General features: G+C 44.2%; 1 protein-coding gene across 1 annotated transcript in view; it reads right to left on the bottom strand.

Annotated features, from left to right (window-relative positions):
• The window catches only part of LOC147027325 (uncharacterized), a 37,614-nt gene that overhangs the window by 18,011 nt on the left and 4,603 nt on the right, over nucleotides 1-15,000 (bottom strand). Inside the window, exons 2-3 of the mRNA XM_085876667.1 lie at nucleotides 2,123-2,226; nucleotides 726-832 (exon numbers count right to left, since the gene is read on the bottom strand). Coding sequence (XP_085732793.1) covers nucleotides 726-832; nucleotides 2,123-2,226 — 211 coding nt within the window. The remainder of the gene's footprint in view (nucleotides 1-725; nucleotides 833-2,122; nucleotides 2,227-15,000) is intronic.

Genomic DNA, 15,000 nt, shown 5'->3' with positions numbered 1-15,000 from the left:
AGACAAGACACTCGCAAGCCGCTCTTTTTTCGTTCCGGACAATCCTGAACCTCCGATCCTTCCTCTTCACTCGTGTGTTCTCCTTAGATATATTTGTTTTTTAATCTCATAAGTTATAAACATTAAACTTACAATAGAACATAAATTATGTTGTTATGATTTATAGACTTAATTTTGTAAATGTAAATTTTGAAATCGCAGAATATCAATTATATATCAGAATAATCATGGAAGAATCTTACCTCGAGGCTCGATGAACTGAGAAAACATTCCATCAAAAAGCCTCTGTTGTGGAAGTTACACTTTTGACCTTTCTTCACATCTTAGAAGTACGAATTCATTTATTTTACCACACATTTATCCCACATAGCCTGCGTACCAGTTATGTGAACCCATGGCAAAATAACCAAAAGGCAGTTTACTGGTCCACAGTGGACTTTTTCAACTCATGATGTAGGATCAGTAACATTTAGAAGTTCACGCTCGCAGATGGAATTGCCAGCTTAAAGTTGTCTTCAGAAAAATGGTAGATGAGTTAATGATTTGGGATCCTGTCTGGTCACCTCTGACTTCATTGTATTTTATCTCTGATGTGCCTGTTTAACCAAATTGAATTAGGTACACTCATTATACATTGATATGGATAAACCGAATGTTGATATCTCAGGGGGTAAACAAAACCCACAATTTATCAAAACAACATCTTCAGTTTCTCAACACCTCACCGAGCTCTGAAGGTCATGCTTTTCCAAGCTGCACTGGAACGGAGAACATCAGCCGTTATCAAAGGTCGGGGCCAAAGATGCAAAAAGCGGAAGTTTGAGTTGATCATCTAAGGAAGAGAGAAGGAGGTGTTGCATGGAAAATGGAGGCTTCATGAATGTGGAGGCAGACAATGAGTAAGATGAAAGTGAAATGAAAAATGAAAGAAAAAGGTGCCTTCTCTAAACTGGAGGCTCCCTCCTTCAAAACATGGTGGTGCCTTGTCAAGTCTGTCTCTCGAATATACTCCCCTCCACCTTGTGGACCTTGTGAAACCCCCTCTTAGTGAAACTGTCAAAATCCAGAATTACTGCTCACCTCCAATCATTTACTTCTCTTTTTTCCGACGTGTGGAACCAACTTTTACATTCTCTTTTATCTTATTCTTTCCTCCAGGTTTTCAAGAGAGCTGTTCTCCCCTTGCACTTTCCCCTACCCCTCATTGTTTCCTGTATTTTTTTTTCTCACTTTTCCCTGCTGTTGGTATTTCTAACTTTTCCTTTTGCTGTTCCTTTTGTGATGTTGCATCCTGATCCGTGCTGCGTTCTCAGTCTTCCACAAGCCTTGACTATGTACAGTCAACCCCCGCTTCATCGCGGTTCACCTATCGCGCCCCCGGTTCATCGCGGGTTTTCCCTTGGAACGTAACTATTTTTTCTGCGGATTCCTCCGGTACATCGCGGTAATAATATATAAAATATAAATTATTTAAGCAATAAATTATAACGTTTGTCGCTCGACCAGTCACACAACGCACGAGACAAAGTTTCGCTTGTGAACTTCGAATATTTTCTACGTTTTTTCTCCAAGCCCTACGATGCCGCCCAAACGCCCTGCACCTTCTAAGGCTTCTGGCAAGGAACCGAAGCGCCAGAGGAAGGTCCTGGGACGCTCCAGGAGAAGGTTAAGGTGCTCGATATATGCTTCAGGAAGGAAAAAGGTTTGCCGCCGTTGGACGAGCACTGCTCATACCCAGCACCTCAAAACCGACCAGACCAGACTAGTCGATCTTAGGCACCTCAAACCCAATCACTGCCAAACCGAGCAGACCAGACTAGTCGATCTTAGGCACCTCAAACCCAATCACTGCCAAACCGACCAGACCAGACTAGTCGATCTCAGGCACCTCAAACCCAATCACTCCCAAACTGACCAGACCAGACGAGTCGATTTTTGGGGGGAGGCGTCCATTCATCGCGGATTTTCACTTAGCGCGGGGAGGTTTGGAACGTAACCCCCGCGAGAAACGGGGGATTACTGTATACCGAAAAAAGTATAAAAAGATTGACGATGGTGTGGAGAAAAACGTGACGACGAATTCACACATCAATTTATGAAATGCAAGTGAAAAACATCCCACCTTTCGAGTCATGGAGGGTTTTGGATGGACGCTTTGAAATAAAGATGAGCCTTCATAAGGTGTGTGCAGAAAAGCCAACGTCTCTGTTTGCTCAACTTCCATTTCTAAACGTTCCAGTGGGCGATAAAAACATTTTCATTATTTAAAATCAAAGGTTTTTCAAATTAATCAGCACGTACATTATGTCACTCAAACAGCAAACCAAATACAGAGACGTTGTATGCATGTCTTCCTGGTCTTGTGTTTAAAAGTAAATTCATAAAACGCATGACATTTGAATCTGGGGTGACAGAATTATGATGTAAAAGCTTGGCTGCATCATTTTCTGGGGGCACAGCTGTGCTGCTGATGCAATGCCCCTGCGACCAGCAGACTGGTACTCATTTTGCCAATCTTGGAAGGAAGACAGGCTGAGTCAACCCCACCTGGTGTTAATTCAACAGACTCATAGGAGCTTGAATTCAAGACCCAAAGATCCATAAGCCAACCACTTTACCCATGAAGCCAACACCAGACCTATCTGAGAGGATGTCAGGATGGTTTGCCAAAAATTATGCAAGCACTGGATAAATAGTCACAATAAATTATCCTGTGGAATCATCCCGAAATCCTTATTTGCACCATTCACCACACACATACAGGTTTCATCATTTTCTGGAGGTTTCATATTGGCCATCAGCCAATAGTGTCGCCGCGAGGCCACCACTTCACCCTCCAGGCTAATTGACAGGTGCTGTCCTGCCTTCCACTCCTGGACCTTCATTGCCCTCCACATAGGTATGCAGTTATGCTTACTTTGTAGAATCCTTCCAAGTTATGAAAATCTCGAGTCTCTTCGAATCAGGGACCTTCCCACTGTAAAATGTGGTCGATTCATGTTTAAACTAAATTGTGAGCTCAAATCAATTTTGAGTTCGGTTGTCTGAACGGAAAAATACGAACTAAAAAGCATCCAAAATGAAAATCCCTTCCCCATGCACTGAGTACACAAAATGAACTTAAACTCAATATAAAGGGGGAGATAAACTACTTGAAATAAACTCCAAGGCCAACAAAATAAACACAAAAGGAGAGGAGAGAGGAGGAATGGGGGAGAGAGGTGAAGGGGGAAGAATGTATTTAGTCATGTGTCGATAAAAGACTTTGAAGGGTTTGAAAGAATTTTCTTCTTCATACTTTAAGGTTATCAAAAAAGAAATTACGAAAGAAGCCCTGAACACTTTTTAATATTCCCTGTTGAGAAATATGCAGTTTGCAGGGATGAAGCCTCCATGTGATCAGCTTCCCCCAGGCAACTGGAACCCAGAACTCATCTCCAAAGCGATAAATAAACTCATGGTCTCGTGCTTCACATGCTGCAGACGGATAAAGGCTATTTATAGTTACTATGACAGATATATATATATATATATATATATATATATATATATATATATATATATATGTATATTTATAGTAATTTATATATATATATATATAGTAATCTATAGTTACTATTTATAGTTACTATGACTGATAAAGGCTATTTATAGTTACTCTGATAAAGGCTACTATGACTTCGCCCGTTGACATTTTGGCCCAATTATTTATGTTTTTCTCCATATTCTCATAAAGATTTAATGACAAAAGTTCAAATGATAAAAAGTGATGGCCTGGACACACACACACACACACACACACACACACACACACACACACACACACACACACACACACACACACACACACACACACACACACACACACAACCCGGTCTCCCGGTCCCGGTTACACAACACACACAAGGAGGGTGGGGGTGGCAAATTACAAACAGGCGTGCTCCGGCGCATGCTACCATACCCGACGTCATCTGACTTCACCTTCGACATGCTGTTCAATATTCCATTTTATTTATCTTTGGTATGTTGTACATTATTCGGAATTCAACAACTAAAAAGGCTGTGATGAATCTCCCATTAACACTCCTCCTTCTCACTCCCTGAGTGTAGAACTCGACCGGTATCGAAACAACACTTAATATTATTTCTTCCCATAAACAACTGTTTTGTTTTTAGCAATTTCACAAAGATTGATATTCCCGTCAGGGAAGCGACGGATCTTACATTCTATTTATTCTAAATCTTCAAAAACAGCTGTTCACCACCACCTCTTATCCAAAACCCATCTTCCCCCATCTTATCTTCCCCCATCCAAAACCTCGATCTTTTCTACCCCCATAAATCCACCCCAAAACCACCTCCTTCAAATTCCCTGCTTTCATTCCCAAAAGTCCCTGTGGTGTCCATCTTGTTTACCCCGTGTTCCCCGCCAATCCCTCTCCCTTCCACAGATCTCCTAATGTCTCTGTTCCCCACTGTTTTGTCATTTCCTCTCCCACCCCTCTTGTCTCATCCCCCCCCCCCCTGCTGTGCGTTGTGTGTTAGCTCATACGAGCCTCGACAATGTATACAAAAAAAAAATGATCTCACTGCTGTTCCTTTTGGGGAAAATTCCTTTTCAAACAAGTTTTCTTTTCCTTCAAATGTACTCACTGTTTCTTTTTCGATGTACTCACTGCTTGCTCAATATACATGAATTGTAATCAATTCCTTTTGTTCAGTTATTCAAAAGTATATAATCACATTGTCTTAAATCAAAGTATATTTACCGGGACCTGTAACCTTATGTTTTATCTCCCACTTTCTTTGTACCTCTCCTCCACTCCCTCCCTGTCTGCTTGTGGTGTCTTATTTAACAACCTTTTCATCAGTGAAATGCCTTTCCCATGTGAAACCAGTCTCACCAAGGCCAGGTGAAGGTCATCATGACCAAACTCCCCTCTCTTTGCTTTGTTCTCCCAAGCACCTCCACTCCTTCCAAGGTATATATATATATATATATATATATATATATATATATATATATATATATATATATATATATATATATATATATATATATATATATATATATACATATATATATATATATACATATATATATATATATATATGTATATATATATATATATATATATATACATATATATATATATATATATATCGGAAAAATGTAAGCCTAGTTTCGTACAAATCATTGTGGATGTTACCACATCTGAGTGTTTTGGACTCCGTGGTACCGCGTAATAAATGTTCTGTGATCAAATGTACTTTCCTTGTGGACAGTGGATTATTTGTGTATTGCAAAATTGAGGAATAATCTTTCCACTGAGTCTTTATAAATTCCACAACAAATTTTGGTGCCGTGACTCGGATGTACTGAATCCCTGGAGGCAGTCCATGGTCCGGAGGGACGGCGAACGCTTGAGCATCGCAGACTAGAAGGTAAGCGGAGAGCATTCACCCCATCCCTGATGGTGGGCCTGTCCTTAGCGGGTAACGTACATCGACAAAGGAAAGTACATGTCAGAGAATTTTTATTGATAGGCCTGAGGGGATCCTGCGGTTGCAGACCGCTTCAGCCTACGGGGCTAACAGAGATCAGGGGTCTCTTCACGGGGAGTTTGCGTCTCCGCCGTACCTTGAGCGAGTTCGTTACTCGGCTCACTGTGCTGTACTCGGTACAGCAGGAAGAGAGGAAAAGGCCATTCCCTCTGGCCAAACAAAGGGGGGGGAGGGGTTCGAGTCCCACCTTCGCAAATACAGGGGTTTGAGGCCCAGCTCGCTGTGTGGTAAAGTGTGATTGTGTGTGAGGGGTATGTGGTTGGAACTAACAGTACTATATAGTTGCTTTATTACAGTGCTGGCCAGCATTTGTTGTATTATCGCGAAATTGAAGTGCATATTTCATGGTATTTGTGACCTGGTAACGATTTGCAGGATGGGAAATACTGGTGGAAATAGTGATGAGATTGGGTATACCGATGCAACCTGCCCCAGGCCACGCAGAGGGACATGCGTGAGATATATGTTCGATAAATACGGACCTGATTCTGTGAGAGACGTTGCGAATTGGTGCGGATGGACGATGAAGAGTAAATTGCCTTTTCCTGAGAATGGTACTTTTGATCAGGACTGTTTGAACCACTGAAGGAAAGTGTTGGAGGAAAAAGGAAAGGACAAAAAGACCTCAAGGCACGTACATTGGGGAGCGTATATGGACTGGATGGAGGAGTTTTCGGATCGGGTCGAGAAAACACGGCTGTTAAACCTAAAGAGTCAGCTGGTCCAGGTGACCATGCAGATACCCTTGAGACTTGAAAATAAATCGAAAAAGAAACAGCGAGCAGCCCCTGTAAAGTTTTAGGATGATGGGGAGGAGTCGGATAGGTGGCCTGACCCTTTTGCAGACATAGGCCAACGGCGCCGCAGCTCGAGGACGAAGAACAGGGCGCAGCGGGCGCAGATGATGAGGGTGGTACAGGGAAGGAAGCGCATCAAAGAGGAGCCACTGGAGGAGTACCAAAAGAGGAGATTACGGAGAGCGTTGAGAGGAAACCTGCTGCGACACAACGACAAGAGAGGGCTCCTCTTGGTGACAGGGTCGAAGTGCAGACACTATCGAGAAAGGCCACAGTGGAGGCTGCGAGGGAAGGCGATGAGGAAGCACCAAAAGGTACGTTCTCATTGCGAGATTACCCGGGGGCCAGATGCGTGCAAGCAATATATCGGCCATGGGGTTCCGAGTTAAGGGCCATTGCAAACGAGATGCCGAAGATTCGAGAGGATCCGCAAAATTTTCGAGAGTTGCGTGTGATTGTGGAATGCCATCAGCCGACTTATGTGGACATGAATATTTTGTTGAAATTGCTTGTGCCCGAGGGGTTACTCCGACAATTGAAACAGGTAGCGGGATGGCCAAGTGAAGCGCCCAGAACCCGAGACAAGCTCCAAGAACATGTCAACAAGCTCATTGACACCGTGACAGAGGTCGCCCCACTTAAAACAGATTGGGGGAAAATACAAACGTGCAAACAACGCTCTTCCGAAGATCTGTTGGATAACCGAGAGCGATTGTGGAGTGTGTATCAGCGTCACTCTGGATTAAAAGATGGGGAAGGCGTCCTGTTCGCTCATGCATTTATCAGCGGTTTGGCAGCAAAATTGCAGAACGCGGTCAAGCGAGTGTGTATCGGCTGGGAATCCAAAGATGTGAAGGAACTGATGCCCTATACAACCCATTGCAGTTCATTGATTGAACAGCGTTATACTGAGACGGAGGCTAAACTGATGCCATCCCAGGTAAATGGGCCAGGAACATGGGCAAGTGGGAGAAATGTGAGTTTTATACACACTGGCGCAGGCCGAGCCGTAACCGTGGCTGACCACAACACCGAGACCTGCACAAAGAGGTCTGTCGTGCACGTGGGCAAACAGGTCACTGGGCAAGGGAGTGCCCAAACGTCAGAAATGGTCCGACATGGCACGAACAGACCGGCAGGAGAAAGTCGACCGGTGCAACCAAACAAAGACTGAGGTGCAAATTCCCATCAGCAGGACGGATGGGGAACACAGGCTGAGCCAGCTGCTTCATTTCCACCCCAGAGCTCATTTCCACCACCTCCGCCCCATAACCCGTTAGCTTTATGACAGAGAACGGAAGGGACCTCATCTGAATTACCGTTGCTGACTTCAAAACCGCGTGACGAACCGAGACTGACTTTGACACTCGAAGGCCGAGAGATTCCCTTCCTGGTGGACACAGGGGAAACTAAATCTACGATCAGAAAAAGTGACTTTCCCAACGCACCTTTATCGCGGGAACAAGTAAAGGTTGAAGGAGTATCAGGCAATGCCATGGAAATCCCACTGTCTGGACAACTACGGGTAGAGATTGGACCTTTGTCGGCACAACATGCATTTTTGATGGCTCCTGATACGCCATTTAATCTGTTGGGAAGAGACCTATAATGTAAGCTGAATTGTATGGTGAAATGTACCCCTGACGGAGTGTACTTGGATATGCCTCACCAATCGCATATAACCATGCTGAATCTATTGCAGGAAAATACAGAGAATCTTGTATACCAGTGGACTGTGACGGATTGTGAAGCATCTAACCATTTGCAGGTGTGCGTGTCCGATTTGAAGAGGAGCGTATCGGAGGTGTGCGACTGGGTAAGTCAGCATCACATTGCCACGAACAGGGTGCAGACTCAATTATATTGCATTGCAGATTACGACGTTAAGGGAAAAGATAACGTCCATGCGAGAGAAACAATTTCGAAATCACACCAGAGTTTTGACATAACATTGAGGACAATGTGGATTGGGAAGCAAGGGATTGGCCTGGAGGTGCATCTGATGCAGGAGCAATTGAAACTGTGGAATCAACCGTCCAGTGTTACACCACATGTTACCTTCGCGATTGCGAGAGGTTACCAAACAACGGACAAAGGGCACATGGTAACCCATCTAAAAAGGGCATCGGAAGCAACTTTGGGAGGGTCTAGCCAAGCAAAGGGACGATGGAAGATCGCGGCAGATGGATATTGCTGGTCAGGCTGTAGTGGGACTGAAAAGGCTGTGTTTGAGATGGTTTTTCTCTCAGGAACAGCGGGGTCGGAGAAATTACCTGGACTGCTGGAGCAGGTCCCGACTTGGCTGTGGGCAACATAAGCTAACGACGTGGGTCGAATTAAAAGCATGCACCCAGTAAGGATAAATATAGATACATCAAAGAAGCTGCCTCGCAAACCGCAATACCCATTGCGTCCAGAAGCGGAAGCAGGGATAGCTCCCGAATTGAAAGCGCTGTTGAAGCAAGGAACGATTATTCCCACAGTCAGTCAATGTAATACACCGATCTTACCCGTGTGAAAACCCGGAAAGTCGACGTGGAGGTTTGTCCAGGACCTGAGGGCGGTGAATGAGGCTGTGATCCCCACCTACCCCATCGTCGCAAATCCACCTACCATTCTAGCAAGTATCCCAAGTAACACCACCCATTTCACTGTAATAGACCTTTGTTCAGCTTTTTTTTTAGTGTACCGATAGCCCCTGAGTCGCAATTCCTTTTTGCGTTCACGTATCAAGGAAGACAATATACTTGGACTGTGCTTCCACAAGGATACACCGAGAGCCTGACTTTGTTTTCCCGAGCATTGAAAGACGACCGAGATGACAGTTTTTCCCCAGCGGATCCACATTGATCCAATATGTTGACGACCTGCTGATATGTTCAACGTCGAAGGAAGCGGGTGAACAAGATACTTTGACGCTGTTGGGGGTCTTTGCAGAGAAGGGACACAAAGCCTCGAAAGCCAAATTGCAGTTTTGCCAGGAGGAGGTAAAATATTTGGGACACATTTTGAAGGGAGATACCAGATGTGTATCTCCGAAGCGTATGTCTGCTATATTAAAACTGCCCAAGCCAACTACCGCTAAACAGATGAGGTCTTTTCTCAGGACGACAGGCTATTGTAGGCAGTGGATACCTGACTATACGGCCTTAGTACACCCCCTGCTGGAAATTGGTGTGGCGAGCGCGCCCAATCTGCTGACATGGATGCAAGAAGCAGACCTGGCTTTTGTGACACTCAAGCAAGCTCTGTCATCTGCTCCTGCTTTGGGTATACCGAACTGTGAAAAACCTTTCCATTTGTACGCAAATGAGAGTCGGGGCTTCGCGCAATCGGTGCTGGCTCAAAAGCACGGAAATAAGTTATGGCCCGTCGCCTATTACAGTACTTAATTGGATCTGGTGGCGCAAGGATTCCCATCCTGTTTAAGAGCAGTGGCAGCCACTTCGCTCGCAGTGCAGGCGACAGAACCACTCGTCGCGGGACACACTTTGATTTTCATGGTGCCGCATGCAGTCACCGCCGTGCTGTTAAAAACAAAAACTCAACACCTGTCGGCCTCGCAGGCAATGACATACGAACTCTCACTCACAGCTCCACCGAACATTACGATGAAAAGGTGCCCGCGATTGAACCCTGCTAGTTTGCTGCGGTAGAACTAGATGGAGATCCTCATGATTGTGAGGAAGTGATCGTACACACATGTCTACCACGTCCTGATTTGAGAGACACACCAACCAAAATTCTGAGATGATTCTATATGTCGACGGTGCGTCGTCGCGGGCACCAGATGGATCACTATTAACAGGCTATGCTCTGATCACGAAGTAATTGAAAAGGGAAGATTGGCTGCGAACTGCTCCACACAGCAAGCAGAGCTGTTCGCCCTGACTCGTGCATACTGCTTCGCAGAAGGCCAAATAGTGACAACTTTCACTGATTCCAGCTTTGCGTTTGGCGCTGTACACGAATGGTGTCATTGCATAGAGATAAAACCTAGGCCTATGGCAGACAACTGAAAAACTCAGTTCAGTTCGCACACCCAAACCGAGGTTTTGAAAACTCTGAACCAAGATTTTGGTTCGGGGGATGTTTTAAAAAATTGTGTTTGTACATGTACAAGAGTCCAGTAGCAGCAGTAGGAAGGAGTTTGACTGTGAACTTGAGCATCACGTTGTCCATCATTACCTTCCTACCTCACCATCCCATCCTTCCCACCGATTAATTTGCTCTATAGTCATCATTTACTTTCAGTTATTGTAGAGTGTCTAACATGCATTCTGTAGAAGTTTGCTTTGTCCTAGTCAGTAGAATTGGTCGATTTTGAGGGATGAGATGTTTGACCTGAACCAAAGAACCGAGCTAATCACCCCAACCGAACAGAAAAATAACCAAACCGCACACCCTTATTAATAGTGAAATAGCAAATGCAAGAAAAGCTCTCCAATAGACCTTATTCCTCGTCCGAGTTCGGAACATCTGAGCATGCGCAGTGCATTTTCAGCCTTAAATTTTGGTCAATTTCTCATCTATCACTAGCTCAAAGTCGCTGAAACTCGGCGATCTGTACTAAATAATTCGCTACAAGGTAAAACCAAAACTAGCCTTCTAGCTGTTAAAATAAAAGTGTTGCGGTGTTCCGAACGAGAGCCGAATAGGGTCTATTTCCTGACTTACCACACAGCTGTAGCTGTCTACTGGACACCAATCACCAAATTTATATCCTATACTCTCCTCTGCACTAATGCCAACGAGTCCGTCAAATAATGTCCAGTAGGTAGATGGCCAAGAGTCCGTAAAAGTAGGTGGTATAATCACTATCACTCTATGTAGTAGAGTAGGTAGGTACAGTAGCAAATGGCAGACAGACAACTGCGACACAAACCAGTCAGTCAGTGGATTTGATGGGTAGGTACGTAGGCCTCGCCTTTTTGTTTTCCAATCTCTTATAAAAAGTGCAACAACAACACTGACAACACCACACTACTCACTCTTACTATCCACAGTTCTGTTCGTTCAGTTCAGAATATTCCAGTGGACTCCACTGGACCAACCGATGACTAAGACAACCGATGACTGTGCACTATATGCAGGAATAATGTTTATATGTGTACGACATAAGATAAACGCGGAAGGAAACCGGAAATATCGCAATCGCACATGGCGATTATTTGACGAAGCAGTGCTAAACACCGGAAATATCAAAAACACAACAACACCGTAAAAAAACTTCATATGACTGGACACCTGTCCGTCATGTCGGCTGCCGATCAATATTCGTGTCAAAAGAAGGATGGCGTATATCAAAGTGCTGGAAAACAATGGAGATCTCTCTATTGTTTTCCAGCACTTTGACGTATATTAAACACATAACGATATGCCATCCAATATTTTTCGTTTCTGATAGCTTCTCTGACCTCGGCCTATGGCGATTTGCCGATTTGGTGGGGACATTCGGCTATGAGTGGGGGTACGTAAAAAGCTATGCTATGGGCAGGCAGGCGGGCCGCGGGTGGGCAGGCAGGCAGATTATATAATAGGAGTCACAAACCGAGAGTTAAAGAATACCAAGCACGACAATGAGCTTTACAAGCATGAGTTCCTGTTACTAGGGTGTAGTGTTCTCGGGTCAGGAGGGATTTTTGGCCAACTTTGAAGTCACGTGACGCGAAAGCGAATATCGAAAATCCGGCCCGACCAAATCTAGATATTGTCCCATCGATTCATATGCCACAATCAAATTCAAGATAACTTAAGAAATGTAGGATAGATTTTGAAAATCATCATTTTCGCAACTTCAAAGGCCGCGTGACCTTGACCTTGACCTTCGGTGACCTTGAAAGTCATACCATCGTGTACGTCTCATCGACCTCTATCAGGATCACTAATGACCAGATCTCCCGCTTCAACTTCATTGTGAACGGACGGATGGATGGACGGACCGATCGAAGGACATCGACACCCATATTATTAGGTCATGCTCGAAGAGATGACCTAAAAAGCATCCCAAAATGAAAAGCCCGTCCCCGTGCACTTCGAACACAAAATAAACAAACTCAATATAAAGGGGGAGATAAACTACTTGGAATAAACTCCAAGGCCAACAAAATAAACAAAATAAAAGGACAGGAGAGAGGAGGGGTGAGGTGAGAGGAGAGGGCCAGTGAGGTGAGAGGAGAGGGCCAGTGAAGTGAGAGAGGATGGGTAGAGAGGGGGGAAGAGAGGAGGGGAGGAATAATGTATTGAGTCGTGTGTTGGTAAAGGACTCTGAAGTGTTTTGAAAGAACAATTTTCTTCTTCGTCCTTCATTGTTATCAAAAAGCAGTTACGAAAGAAGCCCTGAACACTTTTTAATACTTTCCCTGTCGAAAATTAAACAGTTTACAGTGGGGCGTTCCGTTTTTGCGAAAGTTTTCATTTTGAAAGGTCACTATGTGTCCATCGATTCTGCTTGGTGAGGTAACCTTGCTGAAAAGGTTTCAGAATTTTCCCGCCATTTTTGGCCACCGGCTGCCATTTTGAATTTTCCAGAAATTAGTCGAATATCATAACATACCCCAATCACACACATTCATTCTTTTGAAATTCCAATATCACTATGTGCCTGTCAACTCTATGTAAGTGTTTCATCTTCTCCAAAAAGTTTCTGAATTTTCCTGACATGTTTGACCAATGGCTGCCATTTTGTAAAACATGGATTTTTCGTGAAATTTGCGTGTTTTGGCCGGTCTGTGATTTTTGTTACACTTATGTCTTTTTCCTTTGTATTTGCAGAATAGACGACTATGACCATATAGCAGCAGCTACAGCAAAAATGCGTCCTAGAGGATCAAAGAAATCATTATTTACAAAATATTTCCCTGTGTATATTTGCAGAATAGTTGACCATGGAAGCAGCTACAACAAAACGAGGACGTCCTAAAGGTTCCAAAAACAAACCTCGGCTTGAAAACGTGGAAACTGATCTTGGAGAGCGCCGTGATGGGTCTATTGTTCACTGTCATCCGGAACAATCAGAAATGGTCGCGAAAAATGCATCAACTTCAAAGCCCAGTTCTAGTGCAGTCAGTGCTTCAAACAGGAACTTTTACCTTGTTCACCAGACGTTGGATAAATTCGGATATAGTAAACTACCAAAGAACTCTCATGTCCTACGCAGATTCTTACTGCAGTTACAGCAGACCGGAACGATTAAAGCTGCAGCGGCTAAAACTGCTAGTGGACTGCGTGAAGTCTGGAAATTTCATTTCGGCTTGAAATTGATAATTGGAAAAAGTACTTTAGCAGACAAAGGAGAAGATGAATGTATGAAACTATTAATAATGACTGACAAAATAGAAAAAAAGATATCTGATCTGTATCACAAATGGAAGGAGTTAGAGAAAAGTAGCAAGCGCAAAGATAGATGTATGAAAGACAGTTTCAAGGAGAAGGAAAATAATTATCTGGAGAAGTTGGAGTTACCTATGGACATCACAAAGAACAATCCAGAGGAAATTCTGAGAAAATCTAAAATAATAGAATGGAAAGACGATCTTATCCACTTGCGCCAGCAGCTTTCGAATGAGCAGATGGGATGTGCCATGGGATATGATATGAGGCAAGAAGCAAGGGATAAGGCAAAGAGAAAACGAGACGAAGCGAGTAAAGAAAGAAAAACGAGAGAAGATACCGATTGTAGCCAAAAAATACTGAAAGTGGAGTTAGACTCTTCGGAGAATGAGAACAAGTCTGGCGTAGATGATGATGAATCACAAGATGTGAAAGTCAGCGATGGAAATAGACGTAAAAAGGACGTAATGTCATGTATCAGTCCCACTGCAGACAGATTAGGGATGAGTCTGAGGCAAAGGGCGATGATTGCGGCAAGTGTTGTGAAAGGTACGGGACAATCAGTGGAAGACATGAACATATCTGTAACGAGTGCCTGGTGGCGCGCTCAGGCTGATCGTGTAAAACATGCCAAATCTATCAAATCCACATATAACTTTCCAACTTTTGTGATCATCCACTGGGACGGCAAAAACCTGACATTGAGGAAAGGAGTAACATCTGAGCGATGTTGCGTGTACAGCAGTGGGGTCCCAGGTGATCAAAAGTTACTAGGCATCCTAGAGATCCCTGCCAGAACAGGATCTGCACAAGGAAGTGCTGTGACTAAGATGCTGCAAGACTGGCATGTGTATGACCAGGTCATCGGCATTGTGTTTGATACCACGGCTTCCAACACAGGTCGTTGGAGGGGAGTTTGTGCCCTAATCGAGTCCTTTCTTCATCGAGCCATTCTCTGGATCCCATGTAGACATCACATATACGAGTTGCATATAAAACACGTCGCCGAGTGTGTCACTGGGCAGACAAAGGATCCTGGTGTAAAAATCTTTCGCCGCCTCAAAGCAGCTTGGAACTCTTTGGAAATCGACTACGCAGAGCTGGTGAAGTTTTCGTGGGAAGATTCGGACCCTTGGCTGTGCCAGATAGCTCAGAGTGTACTAATTTGGGCTCGACAGAGATTGCTGGAGAACACCTTTCCCAGAGACGATTATAAAGAGCTGATTACTTTAGTTGTCATCTGGTTGGGTGAAGACGTTGATAAATTCACCTTCATGCATCCGGAACCAGACCATCACGCAAGGTG

This window comes from Eptatretus burgeri, chromosome 4 (assembly GCF_056783735.1).
Source record: "Eptatretus burgeri isolate ZD-2024b chromosome 4, Ebu_testis_v1, whole genome shotgun sequence".
NCBI classification, from domain to species: Eukaryota; Metazoa; Chordata; class Myxini; order Myxiniformes; family Myxinidae; genus Eptatretus; species Eptatretus burgeri.
The sequence above is the reverse complement of the archived record's forward strand: the minus strand, read 5'-3'. Positions and strand labels throughout refer to the sequence as shown.